Genomic DNA, 26,165 nt, shown 5'->3' with positions numbered 1-26,165 from the left:
AGCATACATAGCATGACCGCCTCTTTCTCGAGTCCTCTGCTTCGGGCATCTACCATCTTTCGATAACCATGGGCAGTGCCTGCGTGGTTACGATTGGATGACATGGTAAGGCTGACACTGTTATCTTTGGGTTTCTGGGTTGTTTGGTTTTCCTGGTCTGGGGTTCATACGGAGATTATGTGGGATAATAGAGGAATTGGGAATGGACTTGTGTCTCTTTTTTGGTCTTTTGTCTCTGTATCGATGATCCATAATGGTAGCTTGGGAAAATAATGAAATCACGTCGCTGTCTTTGATACTGATGGTCGGTGTCGGTCTATGGATTCATTTCCCTCTCGGTTTGGGAATGTTCGGTAAACCGATAGAACCTCGGATCAACCATCCATGCTGCAACCCCTTGATATCGTAATATCTTACAACTATCGGTTGTCAAATAGACTTTCAGTTCATCACTAGATGTTGCTTCCATCTCCCGCGTAGCACCGTCGCTGTCTGAGTCTGCAGCATCCAGACGGTGAGAACAGCGGGTCAGCCGAGGTTCAAAAGCAGTTCTCGGCTGCTTCTCCGCAAACTGCGAGTACTCCGCAATCAGCTCCATCTCGACCATCGGACGGTTTCACACTCTTGCTCAGCTTTATAATCGTCTCTTTGCCCTGCTTATTCTGTCCAGATTCTCGATTTTCTAATCCACAGTATCTTGCTAGATTTTCTTCTCTCGTTGATCCCCCACATACACAACATGTCCGCCTCCACAAGAATTCCCCCCATCGCTCAGCCCTTTGTGAGCAATCGGGCAAAGAAGGTCCTCGACCTGGTATGTTGGCTCTTCCATTTCAACCCCCAGATACAACTATGCTAATACTTTCCGCGGCGCTCAGGTTGAAGAATTCGTCGAGAAAGACTGCATCCCCGCCGATGCTCTATTCCATGCCCAGCTCGGTGAAGGCGAGAAGAGATGGCAGACTACCCCGGCTGTGCTAGAGGAGCTCAAAGCCAAGGCCCGGAAGCTGGGCCTGTGGAACATGTTCCTGCCCAAGAACCACTTCTCTCAGGGTGCCGGGTTCAGTAACCTGGAGTATGGTCTGATGGCTGAGTATCTCGGCAAGAGCAAGCTTGCTTCTGAGGTGGGTGACTCGGGTCAGATACTTGCAAAGAGTGACGATTGGGGTGCTGACGGGTGATTCTTCAGGCGACGAATAACTCTGCCCCTGACACCGGTAACATGGAGGTGCTGGCCAAGTATGGCAATGAAGCGCAGAAGAAGCAGTGGCTTGCTCCTCTGCTCGACGGCAAGATCCGCTCTGCTTTTCTCATGACCGAGCCTGATGTTGCCTCGAGTGATGCCACAAACATTGAGCTGAACATCCGGCGCGAAGGCAATGAGTTCGTTCTTAACGGGTCGGTATGTAGACGTTGCAATCGCCTCTCCATAAAGCACTTTCATCCTGACCAATTCTCAATAGAAATGGTGGTCGTCCGGCGCCGGTGACCCCCGTTGCGCGATCTACCTGGTCATGGGCAAGTCCGACCCGACCAACCCAGACCCCTACCGCCAGCAGTCCGTCATCCTCGTGCCCGCCGGCCTTCCCGGCATCACCGTGCACCGGATGCTGACCGTATACGGCTACGACGACGCCCCGCACGGCCACGGCCACATCACCTTCAGCAACGTGCGCGTGCCCGTCTCGAACATGGTCCTGGGCGAGGGTCGCGGCTTCGAGATCATCCAGGGCCGCCTGGGTCCCGGCCGCATCCACCACGCGATGCGCACCATTGGCGCCGCCGAAAAGGCCCTCGAGTGGCTCATCGCCCGCGTCAATGACGACCGCAAGAAGACCTTCGGCAAGCCGCTGTCCGCCCACGGCGTCATCCTCGAGTGGATCGCCAAGTCCCGCATTGAGATCGACGCCGCCCGCCTCATTGTTCTCAACGCCGCCATCAAGATCGACCAGGGCGACGCCAAGTCCGCCCTCAAGGAGATCGCCCAGGCCAAGGTCCTCGTCCCCCAGACCGCCCTGACCGTCATCGACCGCGCCGTCCAGGCCTACGGCGCCGCCGGTGTCTGCCAGGATACGCCCCTGGCCAACCTCTGGGCCATGATCCGGACCCTGCGCATCGCCGACGGACCCGATGAGGTCCACCTGCAGCAGCTTGGTAGACGCGAGAACAAGTCGCGCCAGGACGCAATTGTCGCCAAGCTGAAGTACCAGAAGGAGGAGGCGGAGCGGTTGCTATTGGCTAGTGGATTCCAGAAGCCCAAGAGTCATCTGTGATGAGCTGGCGGGCTTAGATATAAAATAATCGGACAAAAATAGTATGCAGGACAATGAGAATGTCTCCTTTCTATACCAATACCAATTCTTGGATTATTGTACTACAAGGCTGCACGTAATAATCAGTAAATAGAGCATCTAACTCCGGTATCTAAAGTCAAATCATGTTACTACTTTTCGCTAGATGATGCAATTCATCTAAGGTATAAACCCATCCCATGGTATCCCCCGCCTACCCACCAGAGGCATGAGACAGAAACCGAACAATCACAGCAAATGCATCACTCGCCAGCGAGTTGCCATAACCTTTCAGTAGTCGTCATCTTCCGCTTTCGTGCGCTTCGCCTTCGCCCTCTTCTTGTTGCCCTTGAAGTGCTTCTTCGAGTTGCCGCGCACCTCCGACACATCCACCCCTCGTTCCAGCGCAACCATCAGTCTCTCCTTGCGGCCGGTCAGCTGCTTTCGAATCTGCTGGCCTTGCTCGGTGTATTGGGCGTTAAAAGGCAGAGTGAGCCGTCCGGCTGAGCCCTTCGCGCCGGGGCCGAAGAAACCCGTGTCGAGATTCCGCGACCGCGGCCCCTCGACGGCCTGGCCTTGTTTGGAGGATGAGCCGAGCGACAAAAGTTCCGCGTCGTCATCGAATTCCTCGCCGCCTGCGTCGGCCTGGGCGGTTCTGGCGAGCATTGCTTGTCGGCGGGCCGGGAGATGGGCGGTGTCGTAGAGCTCGCGGTTGTACTCGAGCGGGTCGATGGGCTCTTCACCCTCTGGGACGGGGGGCGGGTGGCAGAAGAGAATTTTGCCGTTGACGTAGTCCTTTAGCACGTAGCGGGCCGCGCGCGACTCGTCGGGCTGACCTTGGCCGGTGGTAGCGAAACCACGAGCTCTGGCGTAGGCTCGCAGAAGATCATGGGCGCTGGGGATGCCCGTGCCGCCTTCTTCCAGCGGCCGAGTGTTAATTTTCACGCCGTAGACATCCTCCAGGAAGTGCTTGGGGATACGCTGCGCGACCAGACCAGCTGGACCAGTGAACTCGCGCTGCTGGTCGATGGGGAGGACACCATTCACCACCAGTTCCGCCTTGGTTGTTGCGAAGTTGGGGAAGACCAAACCGGGGCAGTCGCAGAGCATGATCTCCGGCGACAGGTAGAGTGTCTGGAAGTGTTTCGTCTTTCCAGGAGTAGCGGAGACAGATACCTTCTTTGCTCCTAGGAGGGCGTTGATGGTACTGGACTTGCCGACATTGGGGTAACCGACCAGACCAATTGTTGTCTTCTGCTTGCGCTGGCCCTCGCCATTGTCATTATCCGGAAGTGTGTCCGGGGTGTTGGACAGGAAAAGTTCTTCCAGCTCCTCCACATCGAGAATATCCGTCCTCCGAGGTTTGCGGTATTCGGGAAGCTTGAGTCCTCCATCGTGCTCGGTTTGGCCATCTCCTTCAGCTGATGCATCCTTGGCATCTTGTTGATCATTGATGTTCATCGAACTTGTCGCATTGGCGAGATCATCGGCGTCCTCTTCCTCGCTCTCACTGCCTGATTCTTCGGCCAGAAGCCGGGCCTCGTTCCGCTCCTTGGCCAGATGAGCCGAAAAGAATCGGAAGTTGATATTGTTGCGTTCAAAGTAATCAGCCCACGTCTCTCGTTGTTTCTCAGTGAGCATATCCGCCTTGTTGACAAGCAAAAGGTTCTGCTTCTTGGGGTCGATCTCCTTCACATAGTTTTCGAGATCCTCCGAGCGAAACATCAATGGATTCCGAGCATCGACAATCTGTACAACCACGTCCGAACGTTCAATGACTCGCCACAGCTGGCGCCAGACCTCCAAGTTCCGCTCAAAGGGTGTCATCAGAAGATCGTTGTTCTCCTGAAGCTCCGCAAGTCCTCTTCGCCACTCCAGAAAACTCTCCCTCTCCATCGTCTCCAGCTGATCCCTGGTCGTCGTGGAATCCCATTTCGGTCTTCTCGGCACGGTCAAGCGGCCCTTATTCTGCTGATGCTTCTTCCTCGCCGACTTCTCCTCTGACGCGGAAAGAAGGAAAGGGTTCTTTTGATCAGAGTGAATAATCTTGATGTTGCTCATCTTCTCCGCAGTAAAGTCGGTGCCCGCCAGTTCGGCGGTGCTGAGAAATTCATCGAGGGCGGCTTGCTCCGTGATACTGCGCATCTTCACCCACGCCGCTTCTTTGGCAGCATTGGTGACATAAGTACTGCCATCCTGCGCGGTACGAGTAATAGCAGTGTTATGTGATACTTTCTTCTGGTTCGATGCTTTGCCCTTGCCGAACCGATCCTTCATGAGGGTGTTTCCCAACCCGACGGAATTTTTGGATTTTGCGAGAACCATGGTGGCGATGTGTGCAGCTCAATCCGCTGACTTCCACCACTATTGGAATGAAATTCTTTGCCTTATAAAAATAGAGAGAGGCCGTATCCAGAGGGAAAGAAAGGAAGTGTTAATCCTCGGAGGCAAAGGAAAAGGAAGGAAAGTGGTATTATTAATGATGGTTGAAGATTTCCAGAGAGAAAAGAAAAGCCCCGCGTGGATAAGATAAGATGCTGAGTCATCCAGCATCGAGAATCGTTGCGACAAACAAGAACAATTGCCGAAGGAAAAGGGAAATTCAGGACTAGAACGCCTGTTGGTCAAGCTATTACTGGCTTTCACACATCCCAAGTAGCCTTTGGCAACTCTGCAGACATCAAAGTGTACTAGTGGTGACAGCGATGTTTCTGCCCAAGGCATGACCTTGTTGATAAGGGAGCACGTGATTCGATAACATCCCACTATCGCGAAATTTTGATTTTTTGGTCTCCGAAGAGACTTGGAGATAGGCAGAGACAGAGCAGATTAGACAGTCAGGATTTTAGGGCGTTGATAATCATCAGACCAACAAGATGCCTCCTCGCAAGCAGTGGATGTACGTTGACGGATCCGTTCCATTTGATGCTCGCCGGCAACCAGACTAATTCTAGGGCAACAGTGATAAGAAAAATGCCACCACATACCAGCTCTTTCACCGATCTCAAAATGATCCTTTGATTCACGACCCCGAAGCCGACGATCGTGTCTTGCATCCTGTTTCAGGGCCGTCGCTTCCAATCTCAGAAGGCCCGAAGCGCAGCAAAAATCTTTCGGATCTGACCAGCGAATTTGGATCAGTCTCCGTTCGGCACAATGAGGGCGAGGCTGCGAACTATGGCATTTACTTCGATGACTCGAAATATGACTACATGCAGCATCTGCGGGAGCTGGGAACAGGTGGCGGCGAGTCGTACTTTGTGGAGGCTACGAGCAAGGGAAAGAGCAAGGCCAAGGGGATGAAGCTGGAAGATGCCCTGAAGCAACAAATGACTCTGGATGATACGAGGAGCGAGTTTGGCGCCGGCAGTGTCTACGGATCTGAATATACTTCGGACCTGCGCTCAACCACTTCAACATACTCTCGCAAACCGACGTACCAGGACCAACAAAATGTCCCCGATGCGATTGCAGGTTTCCAGCCTGACATGGATCCCCGACTTCGTGAAGTGCTCGAGGCGCTTGAGGACGAAGAATATGTCGATCCGGATGATGAGGAGGATGTCTTTGGCAAATTGACCAACCATGCGGAGGAGCTGGATGCAGGCGACTGGGAGGATACACTGTTTGACGAAGAAGACGAAGACGACGGCTGGGAGTCTGATGCGACAGAAAAAGCACCCGTGCAGATGGACACTACGGAGGCCAAAGCGGACCACGGCGGCGTCCCTCTCCCTCCAAAATCAGATGACCAGGAGCCTGGAGAACTGCCAAGCCACGACGCACCGGCTCCAGACATGAACCCCGACGACCAGGGATGGATGCGCGAGTTCGCTAAGTTCAAGAAGGACGCAAAAGTGAAAGCCGCGCCAGTAGCACCGCCAAGCATCGTCCCTTCGGAGCAGCGCAGCACTCTCGCTTCCACCATCTTCACCGTCGGGGGCACGCCGATTCGCAGAAAGAAGCGCAAGGGCGCACTTACCAATCCCTCCGCGTACTCTATGACGTCGTCTGCTTTGGCCCGTACCGAAGGCCACCGACTCTTTGACGACCGATTCGACAGGATAGAGGCGCTCTATGCCCTCGACGAGGAAGGCGAGGAGTACGACGATAACATGTCCATGGTCAGTGGCATGACTGGCATGACTGGAGTGACCGGCATCTCCACCGCTTCATCGCAAGCGCCTAGCCTCATTGACGCCAATGGGCGCGAGGTAGCCCCGCGACACATCTTCAATGAGGTCATGGACGACTTCCTTGCCGGGTGGGATGATAAGACGAGCGCCCAGGCAAAGCGTAAGGGCGCCAAGGCCAAGAGAGGCAAAAACGGCAACGAGGCCATTGGAATCAAGATGTTGGAGGAGATCCGACAGGGTCTCGGGCCCGCTAGAGTGCCAGGAAAGGTTTCTGGCCGGGCATAATTCTCCTTAAACGAACTGCGACGATGCATTTTCATTTTCTCCAGCTAAAAGCTTTGGCATTGGGCGTTTCGGGTCCATTTTTTAGACCATATCCACACGTTATTTCATGAATGAAGTATGATGCGTTTCCTTTGCGTCTAATATACGCTCATATTGGAGGCAGTAGTTGAATGTTCATCGCAATGAAGGGCTAGAAGTCTGTACAAGTCTGCCAATTGGAGGTTTTTCCTTCTCCACCTATATATACAAGTGACTCTATAATACATGGGTATATGGATTCATCCATTCCAAGATACAACATCATAAATCTTCTCAGGCGCAGAAAGATCCTCTCCAGGAGGACGCAAATTATAGAGCACCCCCAACCTTTTCAACGATCCACATCGCCAATCGTACCTTCCAAGAGACTCGTCTTTCGGTCCGCCGTAGATCCTCGCGCGAGATGGCTTGAGAATCTTTTTGCAACCAATCGGTCTCAGCCCCCAATTTCCGTTTCAATTCCTGGTCATTGGTCACGACCAGCGCGCCGACTTCCAAATCCAGGCTGTAGCTCCGCTTCGTGTAGTTGCTGCTTCCGACAAATGTCATGCTGGGGTGTTCTTCCTTGGGCAGAGTTATCCACAACCCCTTGGCGTGATAAGTCCAACCTCCTGGTTCCCCGACGGTCCCGCGTCGCCATTCTTTGAGCTGGATGGAGTTTGTGCGCTGTGCCTCTGCGACTCGGTCTAGAAACTTGGCTGAAAGATGTGTATAGGCGGCAGGGAGCATGCCAGAAACTCCCGGAGAGCCATAGAATCCATTCGCCCACGGGGAAGCAGTAAGCACGGTACCTCGGGTAGTCGAGGCGGTGTGAGAGGTGGACGTGCTTGCTATGAGGAGAGAAGAAAGGACCGGATGTATGTTGAAGTAGCCAGCGGTGAAGAGCCAGCGGGCACCAGAGAAGACATGTGAAGTAGAAAGAAGGCGCAAAATAGCGGTAACCGCGGGGAACTCCGTAGACGTATCAGGCTTCAACAGCGGAGTGAACTGAGCCACAGGGTATACGAGTGTTTGACTCGACGAACTCCATTCAGGCGCTGGCTTGGTTTTAGAGGGAGGCTGGATGAGGGGGTGCAAGACAGTTGTTGAATAGGAAATGAATTCTTCCGGCTCATCCAAGGGACAAGGGGCGCCGTTGGACGTCGGCCAATCCAGGAGGTATCCCGAAGCATTATGTGGATCCGGTAGAACCTGAAAGCTGAGGCTGCACACAGCGTCATGTATTCCCGCATAGTAATCGGCCAGTTCTTTGTCCTGGAAGACATGGTACCTATCCAGACGATTGGTGAAATAATCTTCCGAGAGGTTCGCTCTATAGAATTCATCATCAGCTCATCGTTATGCATTTGTGTCTCAGATCCTCGTACCCAGAGAGAATAATCTCATCATCAAAGCCATACAGCTTCATGTGCTGAAGGCCCCAGCCCTCGTTGATCCTCCGAGGAATCCATTTCTTTCTCAGTCCCGTCAGATTGGGCGTGTGGAACATCCGAATATCAACCCTATCTGGTCCATGTTCAGCAACCAGAGATGCTAGGAGAGAAGCGCAAGAAGGATTTGGAGTCTCCCGAGTCCCTCGTAGGGCATCGGTGAGGATGGATACTTTGAGCTTGGGATTATCCCGAAGCGCCTGGTTTATGGTTTCGATAAGCTCATGTTCCGCTTTGCCTATGTATAAAGTAGAGAGGTAGATGCGTTTTTTGGCATTCCGTATCTTATCCTATAGTCCAAGTAGTTAACAAAAGACACTGGTCTTCATTGATTGCCCCATTCCTCCTTACCTTGAGAGTGCTATAGAAACTTGCAGGGGAATCTAAAATAGTAACTTTGGAAGCTGGAACCTCAAACCGAGGCGCCACTCGATCCAATTCAACCGTAATTGCACCCAAAGGAGAGGCAGTGGAGGGCGCAACCGTGCTGGCGTTTGTTGTATAGGCGGAGAATTTGCGGTCATAAAGCCTTCTCCGAGCAATCGGCCTGCGCCCGGTGCATCGCAGAGCGTTGCCTCCGATGCGTTGAAACATCCTATACGGATCTTCCTGTCTACCCGACCGACAAGAGGTTGCAAAATCAATACCAAGTCTCCATTGAGATCGACGTGTTCGCAAACGACGGAATCGCGATTAGACACTTCGTCGTCACTTCGATGATAGAGGGCAAACAGTGCAAACAAATTACGCACTAAACCGCATCGGGAGACTCTTTCACCTCCGTCGTGACGGGCTGCCCGCTTCCCTATCTCAAACGAACCTCAGCTTTGCAGACTGCCAACCAGCTCAATCGCTGTATATCGCTCTCAAGATGTCGACCATACTTCGTACATTGCGGAATCTGAGGAGGATTGGATTCAAGGTTGGTCTTCGGATCAGACTCGGAGGCTCGGAACCTTTGTGCTAATCTCTTTAACCCTGCACAGGAATATGGACACCAGATGCAGGTACGGTATCCGAACATGCGATGGAGGGAGTCCATGATCAGACAGGATGTTTTGTTTGGATGATGACTTACTCTTTTGCCTCTTCGGCTTCACTTTATGACAGTACATCGGTATGGCTTACCCGCAATTATCGGCCGCGACAAGTGACTAACGCAATCACAATTTATAGGTGATACCAAAGCTGGCACCTTGATCGCTACCGACCGCTACGGCAATAAGTACTACGAAAACATGGAGGAGGAGCTCCCTCGTGAGTGATGCGAGCAAGTTGTCAATGGGTTGCTGCTAATAGCCGTGACAGTGCGGACAAGATGGGTCGATTACAGGGAGAAGGAATATGACGCCTCGCAGATCGAGCCTGGCTGGTGAGATATCCCGAATCATCAATGCAATTGTTCAGAAATAACAACGCTAAATCAATGTGTTGTTCAGGCACGCCTGGCTGTCTTACATGGTGGATGCGCCTCCAACCCAAGACAAGATCTTGCAGACTGGCCTCCGCGCTTGGGAATTGCCTGAGCACCGGCCTAACCTGACTCTCAGCCGCGGCGCTTACAAGACCTATTCGACGTTAGTATCCCCCCTTATGGGAGTTTCCCTCCTCCTCGGACCTGAATTGTCCGCTATGAGACCCTCCTTCCAATGCGCAATCACTAACTCCATTTTCAATAAAGTGTGAAGCCCAAGTACTCCGCTTGGACCCCAGTTGCCGCTCCTCGGTAGATGGAATTTGACGAGATGATAGAAGTGGAGATCAGGCATGGCTGGCGCAAGCTTTGTTTGGTTTCTTTGACCCTATAGCCATTAGCTCTGTGGTTGGGGATGTGTAAATAAAGATGTTCTATTCGATTTTATCAAAAGGATTCAGTTAAATTCCTGCTTCTCGCCTGACAGTCAGACGCTATATGTCCATAATTATCAACAAGAGGATATCATGAAAGTATTTTTGTAGCCAAGAAATATCACAACAAATGGCTCTCGGACAAACTAGACAAGAGGTATCCTGGTGTTAAAGGACATAGAGGCCGGAGCCTATATTTGACCAATGTCGAATTGGTCGTCGATCTTCAAGCTCAACGCACCACCACAAAACCTCCTTCAACTTTTCGATATCCCCGCTTGCCTCGTGAGCGCGGGAGAGCGCATACCAAGCCTCAGAGTTATCCCAGGCGGTGCCACGTTTTGTCAATGCCGACAAGAGGGCGTAGGCTCGGTCCCGGGCAGCGATACGGTTGAGCAGTTTAGGTTCATCCTCCTCAGCGTCAGTTGCAGGAATCTGTCGTTTTGATGGCATTGGCCAATCCTCTAAATTGTCAAAATCCTTATTTTGAATCTTGTTCAAGGTAGCACTGGACTTCTGAGCGGTAGCCGGTAGGTATAGCGTTGACATCTCCGCATGAAGATCATCAGCATCTGGTCGGTCCACAGGCATCTTCCTCTCCCAGATGTCGAGGAGTAGATCCGCCAGGCAGACCGTCGCTTTGACATGATCCGCATCACGCACCAACGCTTCTTCGAAGAGCTCCATTGCGTCATGAGGGCGGGATTGAGCTTGTGCCAAGAGCCCCTGTTCGGTGTGGAGGTCGGCCCAGAGCTCGTCAGAGCTTTTTGCTGCAGCCCAACCACGGCTTCTAAATGCTCTAGCAGAGGATTCCTGGGCAGCAACAAGAGCCTCCACCCGGTCAACGTGTTTGGCGGCCTCTTCGCACGCCTCTTGCGCATCCTCAAATAGCGAAGCGCGTCGATAGAGGCCCGCGATCAGGAGCCAAATCTTGATCAGGACAGCAAGAGCCTGTTTTTGCGATTGGACAGGGGGGAATTTGGTAATCGCTCTTGTCGGTGAGTCAAAGCTATATGGTAATCGAATGTCTTGCTCAGGTGGTTGTTTGGGATGACCCGTCGGAGGAGGCGCTTGTTTGAGATCCATGTTATGAGCGGCGGGTCGCAGAGGCTGCTTCGCGCTCTGTGGTTGGTTTGTGGTGCTTGATACCGCAAGGCCGACAGCATCTTGAGCGACGCCTTCTCCGCTACCTGGTTGCTGCGGCATCCCAGTCCCGTTGGTAGCTGCGCTGACTCCGTTGGTCAGATCTTCGGTGCCATTTACATGAGTCGAGCTTTGACCTTCGGGCTTTTTAAGAGTACCGCTGCGCTTCCGCAATTTTTGCCGCGTCGAATCTGATCTGCCCAGCGGTTGTGGATTCTCAGCATTCCCATTCTGCTCGTGAGTAACTTGGATTGCGGGCGCAAGATCGGTGCTGGGCACTTGCTCGTTGTGTACCGAAGAGCTGGTGCTGAGAGGCTGCGTTTCACTGGTAGATTCGGCTTTACGTTCGGAAGCGCGTGAGGCTTTATGTCTGCCAAATATACTTCCTCGTAGACTCTTTACTGTACCAGCGGCGCTTTTCGGTGGAACGAGATGCTCTGTTTGACGGTCCTTCTGCTCATCAGCCTGAAGCTCCAGTTTGTTGAAAAGCGTTGCAAAAAGGCTGAGTAGTTGATCGCTGTGGTTAACAGCAGCCTCGGGGCCCTCCTGGAGCTCAATGAACGCTAATTGTGTCATGCGTGTCTCGATGATGCGCTCCTTTTCTCGGCCCCGCAGGTGATCGATCAAAGCATGCCGTATCTCGGTATCATTTGAGGCGTCTCTAGTGTCTTGACCTTGCTTTTGCGACCCTCTGCTACCGTTGACCAACGATATGACGGCGCTGGGAAATTGTTCGAATGCAGCTTCACAGGAGCGCTCAGCAATGTCATAGTCTTGTTTGGCACTGAGCAAGAGTGCGAGTAAATGCCAAAGGGGCACCAGGTCTCGCTCTCTGGACAAATCGGACTGTGGGCCGTGTGCTTGCGTATAGGACAGAGCCGATTTGACATAACCGATGGCACCATCCAGGTCTCGGCTTTCCGCGAGCAAGAGGGCGAGAGTATACAAAGATGAATAATTAAACTCATCACCGAGCTCTGGAGCAATGCTTCTTTCTAGATTCTCGTTGGCCTCCGCACGGATATCATCCCGGTCTTCATTTCTGGGCGTCCAACTGGCCCAGTTGGCAAGCCCCGTCCCGATTGCTCTGTAAGCAGTGGCGATGACACGAGGAGACACCACCTGCGCATCGGCCGAATCTTGCCGGATGACGAGCTTTCCTTCCTCCCCGTCGTCTTCAATTTCTTGCACGTGCTTAGCGACGAACTTTTTCAAGATTGCAACCAAGTCTTTCGCCTTTTCAGCCTCCTTATCTGAACCAAAACAAACAAGCATAGTTACTCCTTCTGCAAGCGTCTGGATCAAATTCTCGTCGCTTTCTAATTCACCATACTGTGCCGCTTTCTCCGCCCTTGCTTTGGCCCCAAGGACAATCTCAATGTAAGAATCGAGTGCTTTGACAGCGAGATCGAAATCCGCCAGAGCTGAATGGACATGGAATAGGCGACGGAGAATCAAGTAAGAGTGGTAGGTTTTTGCAGCGGCGCGATAAAGAATCTAAGGTTATGTTGGTCAATATGTCCCAGGCTGCATGAGTTTAGCCGGGTAAAGCACGTACATCAAGAACATTGCGGCCAACAGCGTTTTGGCCGCCTTCACCCAGGTCTTCGTCGGTCCAATTCGGTCCACATAGTTCTTGCCAATTGCGGATCACTTGCTCGACCCAATCCTCAATTTGCTCATTCCGACTGTTGGCCATGGGAAATTTCACTTCACGCAGAAGGTTGGTCTCATAGATCGTCTCCACACGCCGAGTCTCGCTGGCGAGTTGGGGACGGTCGGGACCGCTCGTCGGGGAAACGTACAACAACCCATTCTGAAGAATGGCGGTCAAGAGGTCGTAGTACGCTTTCCAGGTTGCTGATTTCGCGGCAGGTTCACTCGGTCCCTCGGGATGTACAGGCTGCGCAGACGAATGCTGTTTGACGTAGGGATGGGCAGACCACAGCCTACATAGCTTCAAAGCTGTCTTAATGAGCTCAGAATCCCCAGAGGGTGTCCTTTTGACAGCCTCTTCGCTGGCAATAGATGCAGCCTTTCCTAGCAATTTCTCCGACCAATGTAAGAATTGCGAGCATTTCGAGGAGAGGGATGTGCTATGGCTACTCAGCCATGGTGTAAGTGTTTCGAGTATCTTCAGCGCGTCATGGGGCTCAGATACCATTGCCTGGGCAGCTCCTATACGCATGTCAGACCAAGAAGATGAGCGCACAGAGTACCAACTGGCCCACCTTTCATGTAGCAGCCCTTGACCAGGCAGACCTCCGTCCATGGGGAGATGTTTTCCCCCAATTGGTCTGCTACCTCCCCGAAGTCCCTCGGCAGATGAGCTGCTGCCAGGCCCGGTTCACTGAGGGACCAATGGAGCCAACCAAGGCAGACTTGAGCTTGGAAGATCTCTTCTGGAGAGCCATCTCTGTTTTCAACAGTGGATAGCAGCGGGGGTATTAATTCGGGCAAGGAAGACGAGGAGCTAGAGGATGATTGAGCAGTCGACGGTCTTTTCTGGTTGTATTGGGCAATCCGAGATTCTGCTGAGGCGACCTGCAGGAAACCTATCATAAGGGAAATGGAAAATCAGCATCTGAGACGTCTAGCAAGCAAGGAAAGCAAGGGAGGCCAGTAATACATGTCTTTTGAGGCGCATGTTTGGTCACCTTCCGAATAAGCTCGGGGACTTCATCCCATTTGTTCTGGCATCGCGCACTGTCCAAGGCCACAGTGTAGCGATGGCCCTTCTCAGAGACCTGACCCTACATTCAGCGTCAATGATGTGATATCCAGGCACCGTAGGCTGTTCAAATGTGGAGGGGACCACGTTGCCTGGCAGTTGAAACTTGGGGAAGGCCGCACTCACCGTCATAATGGAGGTACGCTTGAAGATGGAGAAGAGCTGCAACGACTTTGGAGGGCAGTAAGAATATCATCCATTATCCATGCCCAACCCCGAGGCTACTCTGCCATAGAATCACAGGATAAGAAATGAGAATGTTCCCCCCAACAGTCCAACCCAAGCCGATGGAGATAAACATCATCAGCCAGGGGAGACCCGCACCGGCGTAATTTACAAGCGTATTGTACCGTCACGTACCGAGGCTTCATGTGGCCCGAGCTTTATTTTTTCTGCTACCACAAAATTTTGTAATTCCCTTTTTGATAAGAGCAAACCTCGGAGTGACGACATTGAAACTGAAGGAGCCTGCGAGAAGCTCAGGTCACCAGGTGCGCAAGATGGCATCCACTACTCTGCGTGCTGTGACGCATCGCTTGACGACCACGCCTGTCGATCAATTGCCTCAGATCGCATCATTCCTGGCAACATCATTGAGCGATTGCGGGGAGCTCCTGTCTGCGACGCAGAATCAGAAGACGGGCAAGTCCGAATCTGACAATGCTGTGCAGATTCATAAGCTCAAAACTCGATTGGCCAGTTTGCTGCAGGATAGGAGCTTTGAGGGGCGATGGACTGCGGTTGTTCTGGTAAAGGCGACGGTGGAAGCTGGCCAGTGGGAAGTGCTTCGCGGATGCGAACCGCTTGTGCGCAATCTCGTTGCGATTTTGGCTGTAAGTCGTCGAGTCGGTCACTGACTAGCCAGGTCAATCGCTAATTCTTATTTGCGCAGAAACCGGATCCCATCTCCACAAAGAAAATGTGCATAATCACTTTGACACGAATCTTTCGTCTTACCTACCAATACCCCACTCTTGTTCGCGAAATAACGACGCCGTCACTACCGGGGTTCATCACTTCATCGTTGAACCTCATCTCGGTCAAGCCGGCCTCCGAGCCCGTCAGAAAGTTGAAGCCCAGTACGCCGTTCTTGGAGATTGTCCTGAGCGCTTTCCTGGAGCTCATCGCAAGACACCCAACGATATTTCGTCCATTTTCTGCGCAGATTCACAGCATCCTCCAGGAGATCATTGGTGCAACCTCTCCGACGTTTCCCGGCGCAACGGTGGACCTAGCGGAGCAGTTGTTCATCGCGCTCCACAATTGCGCTCCCAAGAACACCTCCGCAGAGGAATGGAAGAACGCCTGCCGAATGACAATCTCTTCGGCTCACAGGACTGCGGACTATGTTTTGAGAGGGGTAGTGGAACAGTGGGAGTCTGTCGATGCGACCTTGAGGCAAGGCGCCCAGCCACAGGACTACAGCCAGGTGGTGGCTGATGCTGGGCCAGATGCGCTAGGACTTCCCGGCTGGGAGGGCATTCATGCTGGAGTGGAAAGATTGACGGTACTCTTACGCTTGCTATCCCGGTTTTTGACAGCGCCGACGGCATCCGCAGTGACAATTCCACTGGGCTTGATTTTGGATCTGACATCCCGACTGAGTGCGATCACTGTTCCCGCACCGGGTGCAGATATGCCTGTCAACTTACAGATTGGCCGGGAGGAAAGGGACGGCCTCTGGGCTGAACTACCTCGTATCCACGCTGTGAGCATGCAACTACTTCTGAGCGCCGTGGATGCTCTGGAGACGGGCGTCGTCCCAGTAGCGCAGACGATCTTGGAGCACGCCCTCTGGGTTTTCCGGGCAGAGAAATTCAACAAGGATGTCCGTGCCTCTGTATATGATCTCGTCCACGCTTTACTCCCACTTATGGGACCGTCAACGACGAAAAAGAACATTTCGTCATTGACAGACGTCGTCCGGTCCTGTTGCTCTGACATCTTACCACCAACCGGTGACTCAGTTCCCTCCGCGGCGTCAGATCCCAAGCGCAAGGCAAAGACGAACCAGGCCACAGTCAACGCCGACTCGTTCTTGCACCCGGCCTCCAAACAGAGTCGGCAAACACAAACTTCAACCACGTTTCCCAACCTGAAGCGAGCCGCATCCGATCTCCTCCCAGTCGTCCTGACTTTTGTGCCCATCGAGTTCCTCCCCACCTCTCTCCGCGCCGAAATCGATCGGACGGTCATCCTCACCTCAGACAAGACCGGAATGCTGGCAAGCGTGCTTAATCCCGTCCCGGCCATGAAAGGCCGCGGCACGGGCTCCAGCATCATGCCCTTCCTGGCGCGATGCTATTCCACCGAGATGGAGGTCGAGGGACTGATCAGACCCAGAATGCCCGTTCTGATGCACGCACCCGGTATCAGCGGGTACGGCAGCATGGTCGACGAGGACGAGGACGAAGAACAAGAGGAGCAGACCACCGCCGCTGTGCAGCACGTCGCCCCCGAACTTACCGGCTTCCTCAGACCAACCGCCACCCCGACTATCCAGAGCAACCTGCGCACCGCCGAAGCAGTAAAGGAACCCGCACCGCCCATGCACAAGCGGAGTCTGCCCGAGGAAACCAAGCCTGGGTTCCCAGCCGCGCCAGCGGCCAGTCTGACAGACGAGAAACCCGATGATGTGCAAAAGAAGAAAGCCCGGCTTGATACCGAAGCTGTTTCGGCCCAACCCGCCCTCGGCACGGCCTCTCCTGCTTCGTTCACGGCCACGGCGGCTATCTCTATCCCGACGGCCTCTATCACGGCTGCCTCTGCGCCGATGCCGACGAGCACCGTGAACGCAGCTACAGCTGGTGCGGACGTTTCGATGTCCGGGCCGGCAGTAGCTGCCGCGGAGGCAGGCGACGGCGACAGCGACGATGAGATTCCTATGCTGAACATTGAGCCGGATACGGACGAGGAGGAGGAGGAGGAGGATGTGACGATGGATGGTTGATAGTGGATACTCTATGAATATATTCTAATGCTACCTCAAAGTGCATATGACACATACACAGTTCGATAGAAATAGCCTACCCGACCAAACTCGTCCCACCATCGTGCTACAAAATATGTATAGATCCTCCAATCTACCCGTCTATATGTATATGTATCTATATCTACGGCGTACACAACCGAAACGGCTTTATAAAACCCTCAACCCCCTCTCCCAGTACTTCCCCCCATCCCAGTATCGAAACCACGGCTCCCCCCAACACCACCACCCCTCGCCCTTCGCCCCGAGCCCCAACCCACGTAGCGGACTAATGGGCAACGGCTCCGTCAACCAGAGCCCGCCGCGGGCAAAATCATCCACGATCGGTCCGTTGGAGAAAAACAGCCACCAGAAAGCAAACATCCCATTAGCGGTGCGTCTGATGGGCCGCGAGAAGCGGTACCTGGCGTTGATAGACCGCGCAAGCTGGTTCTGGATCATGATCCCAACAGGTTGCAGGAGGAAAAAGACGAAATGGGCGTGGGGCCTCGTCTCGGCGAACTGGGTGTAGCTTCCGCAGGCATGGACGAGGCCGCTGAGGAAGAATGCAGTGACGGTCGTTACGGTGCGTCGGATGCTGGGGCGTGCTGCCAGGTGTTTGGGGAGTAGAGAGAGGAGGAACCTGGCGGTGGAGGTGAACCCGAAGCGGAAGAGTTGGTGCCACCATTGACTCCAGCAGCCTGTGAGGCCATGGTCGAGGGAGGGGCCGGCAAGAGGGCCGAAGGGGTCGGAGTAGAGCCAGGGAGCATCCAGTGGGACGCGCGTGAGGGCGCGCGAGGCGTTGGGGAAGGCGAGCGAGAGGCCTAGAAAAATGATGGGGTTGAGGGGGGTGACGAAGCTTAGAGCGGCGTAGATGCCGAGTACGCTCAGGATTTCTCGGTAGAGACGCACGAGGATGACGGGAATAGTCGGGAGTGGGACGTAGGTGAAAGGGAATGGGCGGGCCGGGGCCGACGAGACAAGACCCCAGAAGTATGGGTCGTGCATCATGAGAACCTTGACCAGGTCCAGGAGGAGGTAGTGCTTGAGGAAGTTGAGGAGGATGGCGTTCAGACGCGCTCGTGCGTCGGGCTCATGGCCGGTCTCATTCATTGCTTCACGGACGGACTGCCTATTTCTGGTAGACCTTTGCCTCTGTAGCGAGTCAGGCAACGGATCCAAGGTGGATATGCGCCAGTTCCATTCTGGACCTCGCATATTGAAGAGCAGGCCCAACGCCCAGTTGAGACGGTGCAGGAATGCGCGGGGATACGGCTGCCAGGCGAGGGTCTCTGACTCCCGCTGGGATGCATATTGCTTTGCCTTGAGGATGTGACCATTCGCGACCTTGTCACTGGGCCGGGGCTTCTTTTCGTCGTCTGGTGTCCGCGCTTTGTCCGGACCCGCTGCGTTACACGAGCGCCTCTCTATTCGCTCGAAATCTCTTTCGGCATCGTTAAAGATTAGAATCGTCGCACTCCAAATAGTCCACCAGGCTGTCACCAAGCCTCCCATATAACCATTCGCTCCCAACAGCGCACGCCGGTGTCGCATGACATCAACGGCTGTCCCGAGAATAAGAGCAAAGACGACGGGGCGAAGATATCGCGCTCCACGCCGCCGGGATATCAACAGACCGCATAAAGGAAGAGCGGTGAAGACAAGGAGATGCCACAGGTAGAAGGGTTTGTAGTCTCCATGCTGGATGAGGAGCTCGAACTGGTCGCGGTTGTTGTCAAGGATTTGGCGGTAAGAGGTGGGATGGGCCATTAGCAGTCAAGCTCCTTGATGTCAGGTCTAGGATTGTGCAGATTTTGACTGCCGATGGTATATCCAAGGATGAAGATTTTCGGGAGAACTAGAGCCAGTGTATCTTGATCAGACTGCGACTTGACTATCTAGATAGAATGTAGATGGAACTCAGGGGTCGATGGAGGACTTTGGGACGGAGGCAAAAGGGAAACCGAAGCGCAGAAAAAGTAAAAATGCGGACAATGCAAGGGATGCTCAGGATCATGATGCAGACAGAACATTATCCACCTTTTTTCTCATCACCTCTTGCAGTATTCTTCATATTGCAATGTTGATGCTTGATGCTTGACGCTTGAGTCTTGACTCTTGAATTCTTGTTCGGATGATAAAAACTTAGAATCGTCATTTCTTCTGCTTTTGCCAAGCAGAAAACAATGATGAAAGGACCGATCGGATGAGATAAGACTGACATCTTAAGAGACTCATACATTTGTTTCCTGCCATCTGAAGGACTTTCTTACCATGAAGATATGCAGCATGGGCGTAGGTTGTGTAAATGTATGAATATGTTGGTCATAGTGAGAGACAAGGTCAGATCAAATACAATGAGGCTGCACTTGTAGATAATCCATGCTGTGGAACAAGACAACAACAGACGGACAACTGCACCATACTGGATCACTACTCTTAGAGCTTGTTTTGGCTGGATTTTTAAGGTTACATCTAAGCCCTATAACTTCTGGATGGAGACTCATCCTACTGCTGCACACCAGTTGACAGTCAATGACAGTCAATATAAGTACTCCGTAGTTGGTGCCTGAAGTAGGATGCCTGGGGTTAGTGGCATCAACCTTGTTTCCATCACGAGTCACGACGATGACGACTCTTCTTCTTCTTCTTCTTCTTCTTCTTAATATCTCTGCCATGTCCATCGGCTAGGTCCATCCGTGGCTGCTACCTATGGTCCTCGAATCAAAACCATCAGAGTGAAAAAGTCCCACTGTGGATAACTATTAACTCCCTCCCCAGAGTCTACCCAGAGATCAGATGAGCGGAGAATCCCCACCAGACCATCGTCAACTGGAGAAATGACTCGCTGGAACCATGAAGGAACAACCAGGCTAAGAGCTAATTGACCATCCATAGGTATCCATGATCTCGTATTGGCCTTCCTTTTATGTGATCGCTGATGACCTTTATGCAATAGGATCCCTTCATAACTCCAGTGTCAATGAAATAATGAACAGTCTGCTTCAGTTTGCTTCCATACCATATTCCTGATCACGCCATCTTCCCTGCATCTCCATCTCTAGTGTCCAGTGTCCAGTGTCCAGTGTCCAGCGCCGCTGCTAACTCCATGACCCTGACTCGGAAAAGCCGTCTAATCTCCTATCCCCATCCGCTCTTAACAACTCCTCCCAGGTTGCCATCGACGAGGTCAGCGCTAAGACCTTCACCAAGGACGCTTTCCCGACGCAGTTCCCATAATGAATCAATCACTCCAACCACTCCCACCACTCCGTTCTGCGATTCGTCGGCAGAAAGGAGATCCGATCACAGCGAGCCTCGCGTCCTATGACGCTGTTGTGTCCTTGTAGGTGCCCAGAGGCTAAGCTAATCACCATGTTCCCCTCACGCCCGTCCCGTCCCGCCAGTTATTGGATCCTAAGGCGCCACTATTTGCCGATTTCCCGAAATACTGGATGCTCATACTAAGTAGTCGGCGATAATAAATAAAACCACCGACTTTCCTCTTTGGGTCCAGTCGATGTCTGATTCTATTCTGGCCGGAGCTTGACTCGGGACACTTTTGATTCTCCACCAAAGCTGCTACTCTTTCGGATGCACCCAATATTAACTAACGTCCGGCCGCCATTCTTCCTCCGTGACACTACGGACGGTCTTCTTCTAAGTTCTTACGATAGTATGTACGATTGGCATTCTTGTACTATTCGAGATTTGAAAAATTAGAGAATATCCTCCATACTTGGTGGCTCTTCGTCCGTTTGTCGACCTGCACAATCCCATCCTTAAGCACGGATGGGCGCCAACAGCCAGTCAGCTTCGGCTGATACTATCGAGCCTGTTCAACCCACTCGGATACCGCACTGGCGTCTGCTCTTTGACCAAGGTGCGCTCACCCAAGAGATCATTGATTATAGCTTCGCCGGTTCAGGCACAGAAGAAGACCCATACCTAGTCACCTGGATTGACAATGATCCTCGGAACCCCCTGGAATTTTCCATGACGAAGAAATGGGTCTACACCATGGTTATGGCGTGGGCCACCTTAGCCGTGTCACTGGTCTCGTCGGCGTACACTGGCGGCATGGAACAGATCATGGAACAGTTTGACGTCGGCACAGAAGTAGCAACTCTGGGCGTGTCCACATTCGTGCTGGGGTTCGCGATCGGTCCCCTCATTTTTGCGCCCATGAGCGAGCTTTGGGGAAGACAGTATCTCTTTCTGATCAGCTACTGCGGATTGACGATTTTCAACGCCGCGTCTGCAGGCTCACCGAACATCCAAGCGCTCATTGTCTTCCGATTCCTCGCCGGAGCTTTCGGGTCGTCCCCTTTGACTAACGCAGGCGGTGTCATTGCGGACCTTTTCACGGCGAGACAACGTGGTCTGGCGATGAGTTTGTTTGCGGCGGCCCCGTTCCTCGGCCCCGTCCTAGGGCCCATCATTGGTGGCTTCCTGGGCATGACGGAGGGATGGAAGTGGGTAATGGGGCTCTTGGCCATCTTTTCTGGCGCACTCTGGATCATCGCGGGCCTCATCGTCCCAGAAACGTATGCGCCCGTTCTCCTCCGTCAGCGAGCCATCAAGCTTTCCAAGGCTACTGGCAAAGTCTACAAGAGCAGGATCGAAGCTGAACAAGGAAAGAAAACGCTCGGCCACTCTTTGAAGATATCGCTGTCCCGCCCTTGGATTCTGCTTTTCCGAGAACCCATTGTTCTTTTGCTGTCAATATACATGGCAATCGTGTACGGGACTCTGTTTATGATGTTCGGTGCCTTCCCCATCGTGTATGCCGGCCAGCGAGGCTGGAACCAAGGTGTGTCAGGGTTGGCTTTCCTGGGGATCATGATTGGCATGATGTGTGCTGTGGCCTTCAGCATCTTCGATAACAAGCGGTATATCAGAACCCAGGAGGCACATAAAGGGTTTGCGCCTCCTGAGGCGCGCTTGCCTCCCTGCCTGGTCGCTTCAGTAGCCATTCCCGTTGGCCTCTTCTGGTTTGCCTGGACAAACTACCCTTCGATGCACTATCTGGCCAGTATTTCCGCTGGTGTGCCGTTTGGTTTTGGCATGGTCCTTGTCTTTCTCAGCCTCATGAACTATCTGATCGATGCGTACACCATTTACGCTGCCTCCGTGCTCGCTGCTAGCGCCGTCCTGCGCTCGATTTTCGCCGCCGCCTTTCCCTTGTTCGTAAAATATATGTATAGTTCGTTGGGTAAGTCACTTTTTCAGGTGTTGTTGTTTAGTGGAATTAATCAGGTCTAGGTATTCACTGGGCCTCGTCCATACCTGCCTTCCTGGCACTCGCCTGTGTGCCCTTTCCATTCCTCTTCTACAAGTACGGGCCTGTCATCCGAAGAAGATGCAAGTTCGCCGCAGAGTCGGACGAATTCATGCGGAAGTTGATGGAACGAACCGTCAAAGAACCACAGGAAGAGGGGAAGGAAAACCCGGGCGTCATGGCGGCCCCGAGCCAGGTAACCTTGGAGCCCACCTCTGCGGAATTAGAGGTAGAGAGGGCTTCCTTGGACCCTGCTAAGCTCAGTCGGAGACAGTCAACCATCTCAACCGAGTCTGCCAGTTCGCATCGGTCTCAGAAGATGGTGACCTCGCAGGACGTCTACGACGCGAATCCCTATGACATTGACCGTGCCAACACGCGCGGCTCGTTCAAGGACTGAACTCTCCAAAAGTAGCAATCTATATAGACTTTGCATGGATACAATGAACTCATCGCCCTTCATAGACAGTGACGTTCTTCTCTTCTGATGAAGGCAGTTCTACCCATTCCTGTTGCAGTAAGATCATAATGTGGATCACGTGGGACCGTGGCTTAGCGCGTTCCCGTCCAGCTGTCAGCTATTCCTAATCCGGTAAGGTTTGATCCACAACCTTCTATGTCATCTTCTTCTCCATATCTAATCCCGCATTTGCGTCGCGTCAAGCGGACGTTAACGGACAAGCATCCATCCCTTGCAGCAAGGATGGGGCGGCCCCGTGCTAAGCGGAACATCGACCAAGTGGACCTCACCATTGACGACAGAGACACTACCCCCAAGGGGAAAAGAGCAACGCGTCCTGGTAGCAACACAACTGCTACCACTACTCTCACTGGCCAACAATTCAGCGAGAGTACCGAGTTCGTGCCGCTCAGCCAGTCCTCTCAGGCCATTATCCTAGAAGGAGAGGACGATGCGGAAGCCGAGGATCTGATCCAGGGAAGCCAGGATGATTCCTCGTATGTTAGCTTCATGCACTACGGCAGCCTGCGAACCAAGATCGTGGGGGTCCGGTACTACAATGGTTACGCGACTGTTGGCGAACACGTGCTTCTGCATCGTGAGCCTAATAACCCGTATGACCGGAATGCGATCCGTGTTTTGAACGTCATGGGGAATCAGATTGGTCATATTCCCCGAGATGTAGCTGCTCGATTGGCGAAGTATATGGTAAGGGATCGAACGGGAGCTTCCGTAAAGAAATGCCTTTGGTTCTGGACTGTCGTTTTAACGTCATTTAATGCAGGACTCGAAGTCGCTGTTTATCGAAGGCATGTTGACGGGAGAGATCGGCTCGTTTACATGCCCAGTTATGCTGAAGCTGTACGGTACCAGTCATCCGGAAGAGCGGCAGCGGCTGAAGCGCATGATGATTGATGATCGACTTCCCCTGACCGAATTCAATCGGTGGGAGACTACTGAGCGCAAACAGCGCGAGCGGGCGGAGAAGGATGCTTCCAGAAGGGGTCGCGGTCTTGCGTCGGCCAATGGGCAGCAGTGGGAGGCAGGCGTTAACCCGATGTATGCCAACCTTTACGCCGGTGACGGTTTCGGTCGGACTGGGGAGAGTTTGGAAGATATTATTGGTCAGAGCAGCACCTTTAATCCTCGTGATATTGGCCAGGTGACGGAGAATTTTGGTTTGAATGAGTCGGACTTGGTCAATATGCCTATGGCAGATACTCCCGCAGCGCTGTCTACTGAGCTTCTTCCGTACCAGCGGCAGGGACTGGCGTGGATGATCGAAAAAGAGTCTCCGCAACTACCTGGGCCTGGTTCTCAGGATGTGGTGCAGCTTTGGAAGAGAGCTGGAAACAGATTCACCAATATCGCCACCAACTTCTCAACGGCCATCCCACCCCCTCTTGCAAGTGGTGGTATTTTGGCGGACGATATGGGTTTGGGCAAGACAATTCAAATCATCTCATTGATTCTGGCCAACCCGCAGCCAAAGACTCCAGAGTCATCCAAGACCACTTTGATCATAGCACCTGTCGGAGTCATGAGCAACTGGAGAAACCAGATTAAAGACCATACCCACAGTGAGAGCGCGCCAAGTGTGCTCATCTACCATGGTGCTGGGAAGAAGGAGGCTGCGAATCTGGACGAGTATGATGTGGTAATCACGAGCTACGGTGCTCTCGCTGTGGAGTACAACCCGAATGCCAAAGCAGCACCTAAGCGGGGACTCTTTGCCGTTCATTGGCGTCGTGTCGTGCTCGACGAGGGGCACACAATTCGTAACCCCCGAGCTAAGGGTGCGCTGGCTGCTTGCAATCTGCGCGCGGATTCGCGTTGGACTTTGACCGGCACGCCTATTGTGAACACCTTGAAGGATCTGTATTCCCAGATTCGCTTTCTGAGACTGGCGGGTGGCTTGGAAGACATCGCGGTCTTCACCAGCGTTCTCATTCGCCCTCTGACCTCTGACGATCCAAATGCTCGTCTCCTTCTCCAGGCACTGATGAGCGCTATCTGCTTGAGGCGAAGAAAGGACATGGAATTTGTCAACCTCCGCCTTCCCGCCCTCACCTCGCGTGTGCTGCGCATCAAGTTTCATCCTCATGAACAAGAAAAATATGACATGTTCCAGTACGTTTCCTCCTCTGCCATTAAGTTGATGACCTGCTGCTGACAGTCCGCAGATCCGAAGCGAAAGGTATGCTTATGGACTTCAAGTCCAGAGAGAAGGGAGGCACCACTTATTCTCACGTGCTTGAGGTCCTTCTCCGTATGCGACAAGTTTGCAACCATTGGGCGCTCTGTAAACACCGCATCGACGCCCTCGCGGGTCTACTGGAGAAGCACAAGGTTGTACCATTGACCCCGGAGAACATTAAAGCCCTTCAGGACATGCTGCAACTCAGAATTGAGAGCCAGGAAATGTGCCCTATATGTCTGGATACGCTAGAGCAGCCCGTTATAACCGCTTGCGGCCATTCCTACGACCGAGGCTGCATAGAGCAAGTCATCGAGCGACAGCACAAGTGCCCCCTCTGCCGCGCCAATATCGACGACACCTCCACCCTCGTCGCCCCCGCCGTGGATCTCGGCGAAAGCGCCGATGACGACGTCGTCGCAGACCCAAACAACCCAAGCAGCAAGATCGAAGCCCTGATCAAGATCCTCACCGCCCAGGGCCAGGCTCCCGACACCAAAACCGTCGTCTTCAGCCAGTGGACCTCATTCCTTACCCTTGTCGAGCCTCACCTGCAACGCCACGGCATCGGATACGCCCGCATCGACGGCAGTATGAAGTCGACGGCCCGCGACGCCTCCACATACAAGTTCTCCAAGGACCCAGAATGCAAGGTCCTCCTCGCCAGTCTGAGCGTCTGCAGCGTCGGCTTGAACCTCGTCGCGGCCAACCAGGCCATCCTGGCCGATAGCTGGTGGGCCCCGGCGATCGAGGACCAGGCCGTCGACCGCGTCTACCGTCTCGGCCAGAAACGCGAGACAACGGTCTGGCGTCTCGTCATGGAAAACACCATCGAAGACCGCGTGCTGGAGATCCAGGACACCAAGCGCAAATTGATGCTGGCGGCCTTCCGCGAGAAGGATAAGAAGGTTGACGATAGGGCTACCAGGATCGCGGATCTGGAGAAACTCCTTACTTGACCGATAGGCCTTGCCCCTCTTGTCTCTTTGTTTTCATTACGATACTTGATACCTCAGCCATACGCTGTGTCTTTCTTTGACTTTTCTTCTGTTTGACCATATGGCATGGAGTATCTCGGGGTTTCCACATCTAGACTAGTGAAGTCGATGTTTCTCATTCTGTGTGATTATTTGATATTCTCGGTTTATGTCTTTTCCTTTACTGCTGGTCAGAGTACACAGAAACATTATCAAGACTTAGAATTCAAGGAAGCAATGATAGACTCCATTCTTGGGCTCGAGTCGTCCTACCACATTCATATTACGTTGGAATCATCAAATATTTTTGAGGATGGCCGTAATTTGTTCATTCTATTTCTCCTGAAGATAAAAACAAGGATTCGACCACGCTGAAAAC

The 26,165-nt window shown here is 53.1% G+C and overlaps 10 protein-coding genes across 10 annotated transcripts; 6 read left to right on the top strand and 4 right to left on the bottom strand.

Annotated features, from left to right (window-relative positions):
• Positions 1 to 739: 739 nt before the first annotated feature.
• Positions 740 to 2,273, top strand: Aspvir_004499 (acyl-CoA dehydrogenase family protein; the record flags this gene model as incomplete). Its single annotated transcript, XM_043267725.1, has 4 exons — positions 740 to 814; positions 879 to 1,124; positions 1,190 to 1,402; positions 1,464 to 2,273. The coding sequence occupies 4 exons, from the start codon at positions 740 to 742 to the stop codon at positions 2,271 to 2,273; spliced, it is 1,344 nt and encodes a 447-aa protein (XP_043123660.1).
• A 309-nt stretch (positions 2,274 to 2,582) lies between these two features.
• Aspvir_004498 (ribosome biogenesis GTPase LSG1) lies at positions 2,583 to 4,616 on the bottom strand (the record flags this gene model as incomplete). The annotated part of the gene is made up of 1 exon (XM_043267724.1): positions 2,583 to 4,616. The coding sequence occupies one exon, from the start codon at positions 4,614 to 4,616 to the stop codon at positions 2,583 to 2,585; it is 2,034 nt and encodes a 677-aa protein (XP_043123659.1).
• A 551-nt stretch (positions 4,617 to 5,167) lies between these two features.
• Aspvir_004497 (ribosome biogenesis protein LTV1) lies at positions 5,168 to 6,712 on the top strand (the record flags this gene model as incomplete). Its single annotated transcript, XM_043267723.1, has 2 exons — positions 5,168 to 5,190; positions 5,254 to 6,712. The coding sequence occupies 2 exons, from the start codon at positions 5,168 to 5,170 to the stop codon at positions 6,710 to 6,712; spliced, it is 1,482 nt and encodes a 493-aa protein (XP_043123658.1).
• A 348-nt stretch (positions 6,713 to 7,060) lies between these two features.
• On the bottom strand, positions 7,061 to 8,775 carry Aspvir_004496 (CDP-diacylglycerol--glycerol-3-phosphate 3-phosphatidyltransferase; the record flags this gene model as incomplete). Its single annotated transcript, XM_043267722.1, has 3 exons — positions 7,061 to 8,063; positions 8,119 to 8,471; positions 8,533 to 8,775. 3 exons carry the CDS (start codon positions 8,773 to 8,775, stop codon positions 7,061 to 7,063), a joined length of 1,599 nt encoding a protein of 532 aa, XP_043123657.1.
• Positions 8,776 to 9,208: 433 nt separating this feature from the next.
• Aspvir_004495 (complex I NDUFA12 subunit family protein) lies at positions 9,209 to 9,911 on the top strand (the record flags this gene model as incomplete). Its single annotated transcript, XM_043267721.1, has 5 exons — positions 9,209 to 9,290; positions 9,358 to 9,438; positions 9,490 to 9,553; positions 9,621 to 9,806; positions 9,863 to 9,911. 5 exons carry the CDS (start codon positions 9,209 to 9,211, stop codon positions 9,909 to 9,911), a joined length of 462 nt encoding a protein of 153 aa, XP_043123656.1.
• A 286-nt stretch (positions 9,912 to 10,197) lies between these two features.
• Aspvir_004494 (putative filamentation protein (Rhf1)) lies at positions 10,198 to 14,035 on the bottom strand (the record flags this gene model as incomplete). Its single annotated transcript, XM_043267720.1, has 5 exons — positions 10,198 to 12,669; positions 12,731 to 13,350; positions 13,404 to 13,727; positions 13,802 to 13,919; positions 13,961 to 14,035. 5 exons carry the CDS (start codon positions 14,033 to 14,035, stop codon positions 10,198 to 10,200), a joined length of 3,609 nt encoding a protein of 1,202 aa, XP_043123655.1.
• A 368-nt stretch (positions 14,036 to 14,403) lies between these two features.
• Aspvir_004493 (uncharacterized protein) lies at positions 14,404 to 16,853 on the top strand (the record flags this gene model as incomplete). Its single annotated transcript, XM_043267719.1, has 2 exons — positions 14,404 to 14,736; positions 14,796 to 16,853. 2 exons carry the CDS (start codon positions 14,404 to 14,406, stop codon positions 16,851 to 16,853), a joined length of 2,391 nt encoding a protein of 796 aa, XP_043123654.1.
• A 189-nt stretch (positions 16,854 to 17,042) lies between these two features.
• Aspvir_004492 (wax synthase family protein) lies at positions 17,043 to 18,641 on the bottom strand (the record flags this gene model as incomplete). Its single annotated transcript, XM_043267718.1, has 1 exon — positions 17,043 to 18,641. One exon carries the CDS (start codon positions 18,639 to 18,641, stop codon positions 17,043 to 17,045), a length of 1,599 nt encoding a protein of 532 aa, XP_043123653.1.
• Positions 18,642 to 20,663: 2,022 nt separating this feature from the next.
• On the top strand, positions 20,664 to 22,552 carry Aspvir_004491 (MFS transporter; the record flags this gene model as incomplete). Its single annotated transcript, XM_043267717.1, has 2 exons — positions 20,664 to 22,086; positions 22,137 to 22,552. 2 exons carry the CDS (start codon positions 20,664 to 20,666, stop codon positions 22,550 to 22,552), a joined length of 1,839 nt encoding a protein of 612 aa, XP_043123652.1.
• Positions 22,553 to 22,855: 303 nt separating this feature from the next.
• On the top strand, positions 22,856 to 25,768 carry Aspvir_004490 (DEAD/DEAH box helicase; the record flags this gene model as incomplete). Its single annotated transcript, XM_043267716.1, has 3 exons — positions 22,856 to 23,320; positions 23,397 to 24,742; positions 24,796 to 25,768. 3 exons carry the CDS (start codon positions 22,856 to 22,858, stop codon positions 25,766 to 25,768), a joined length of 2,784 nt encoding a protein of 927 aa, XP_043123651.1.
• Between the last annotated feature and the right edge of the window lie 397 nt (positions 25,769 to 26,165).

This window comes from Aspergillus viridinutans (assembly GCF_018404265.1).
Source record: "Aspergillus viridinutans IFM 47045 DNA, scaffold_2, whole genome shotgun sequence".
NCBI classification, from domain to species: domain Eukaryota; kingdom Fungi; phylum Ascomycota; class Eurotiomycetes; order Eurotiales; family Aspergillaceae; genus Aspergillus; species Aspergillus viridinutans.
The sequence above is the reverse complement of the archived record's forward strand: the minus strand, read 5'-3'. Positions and strand labels throughout refer to the sequence as shown.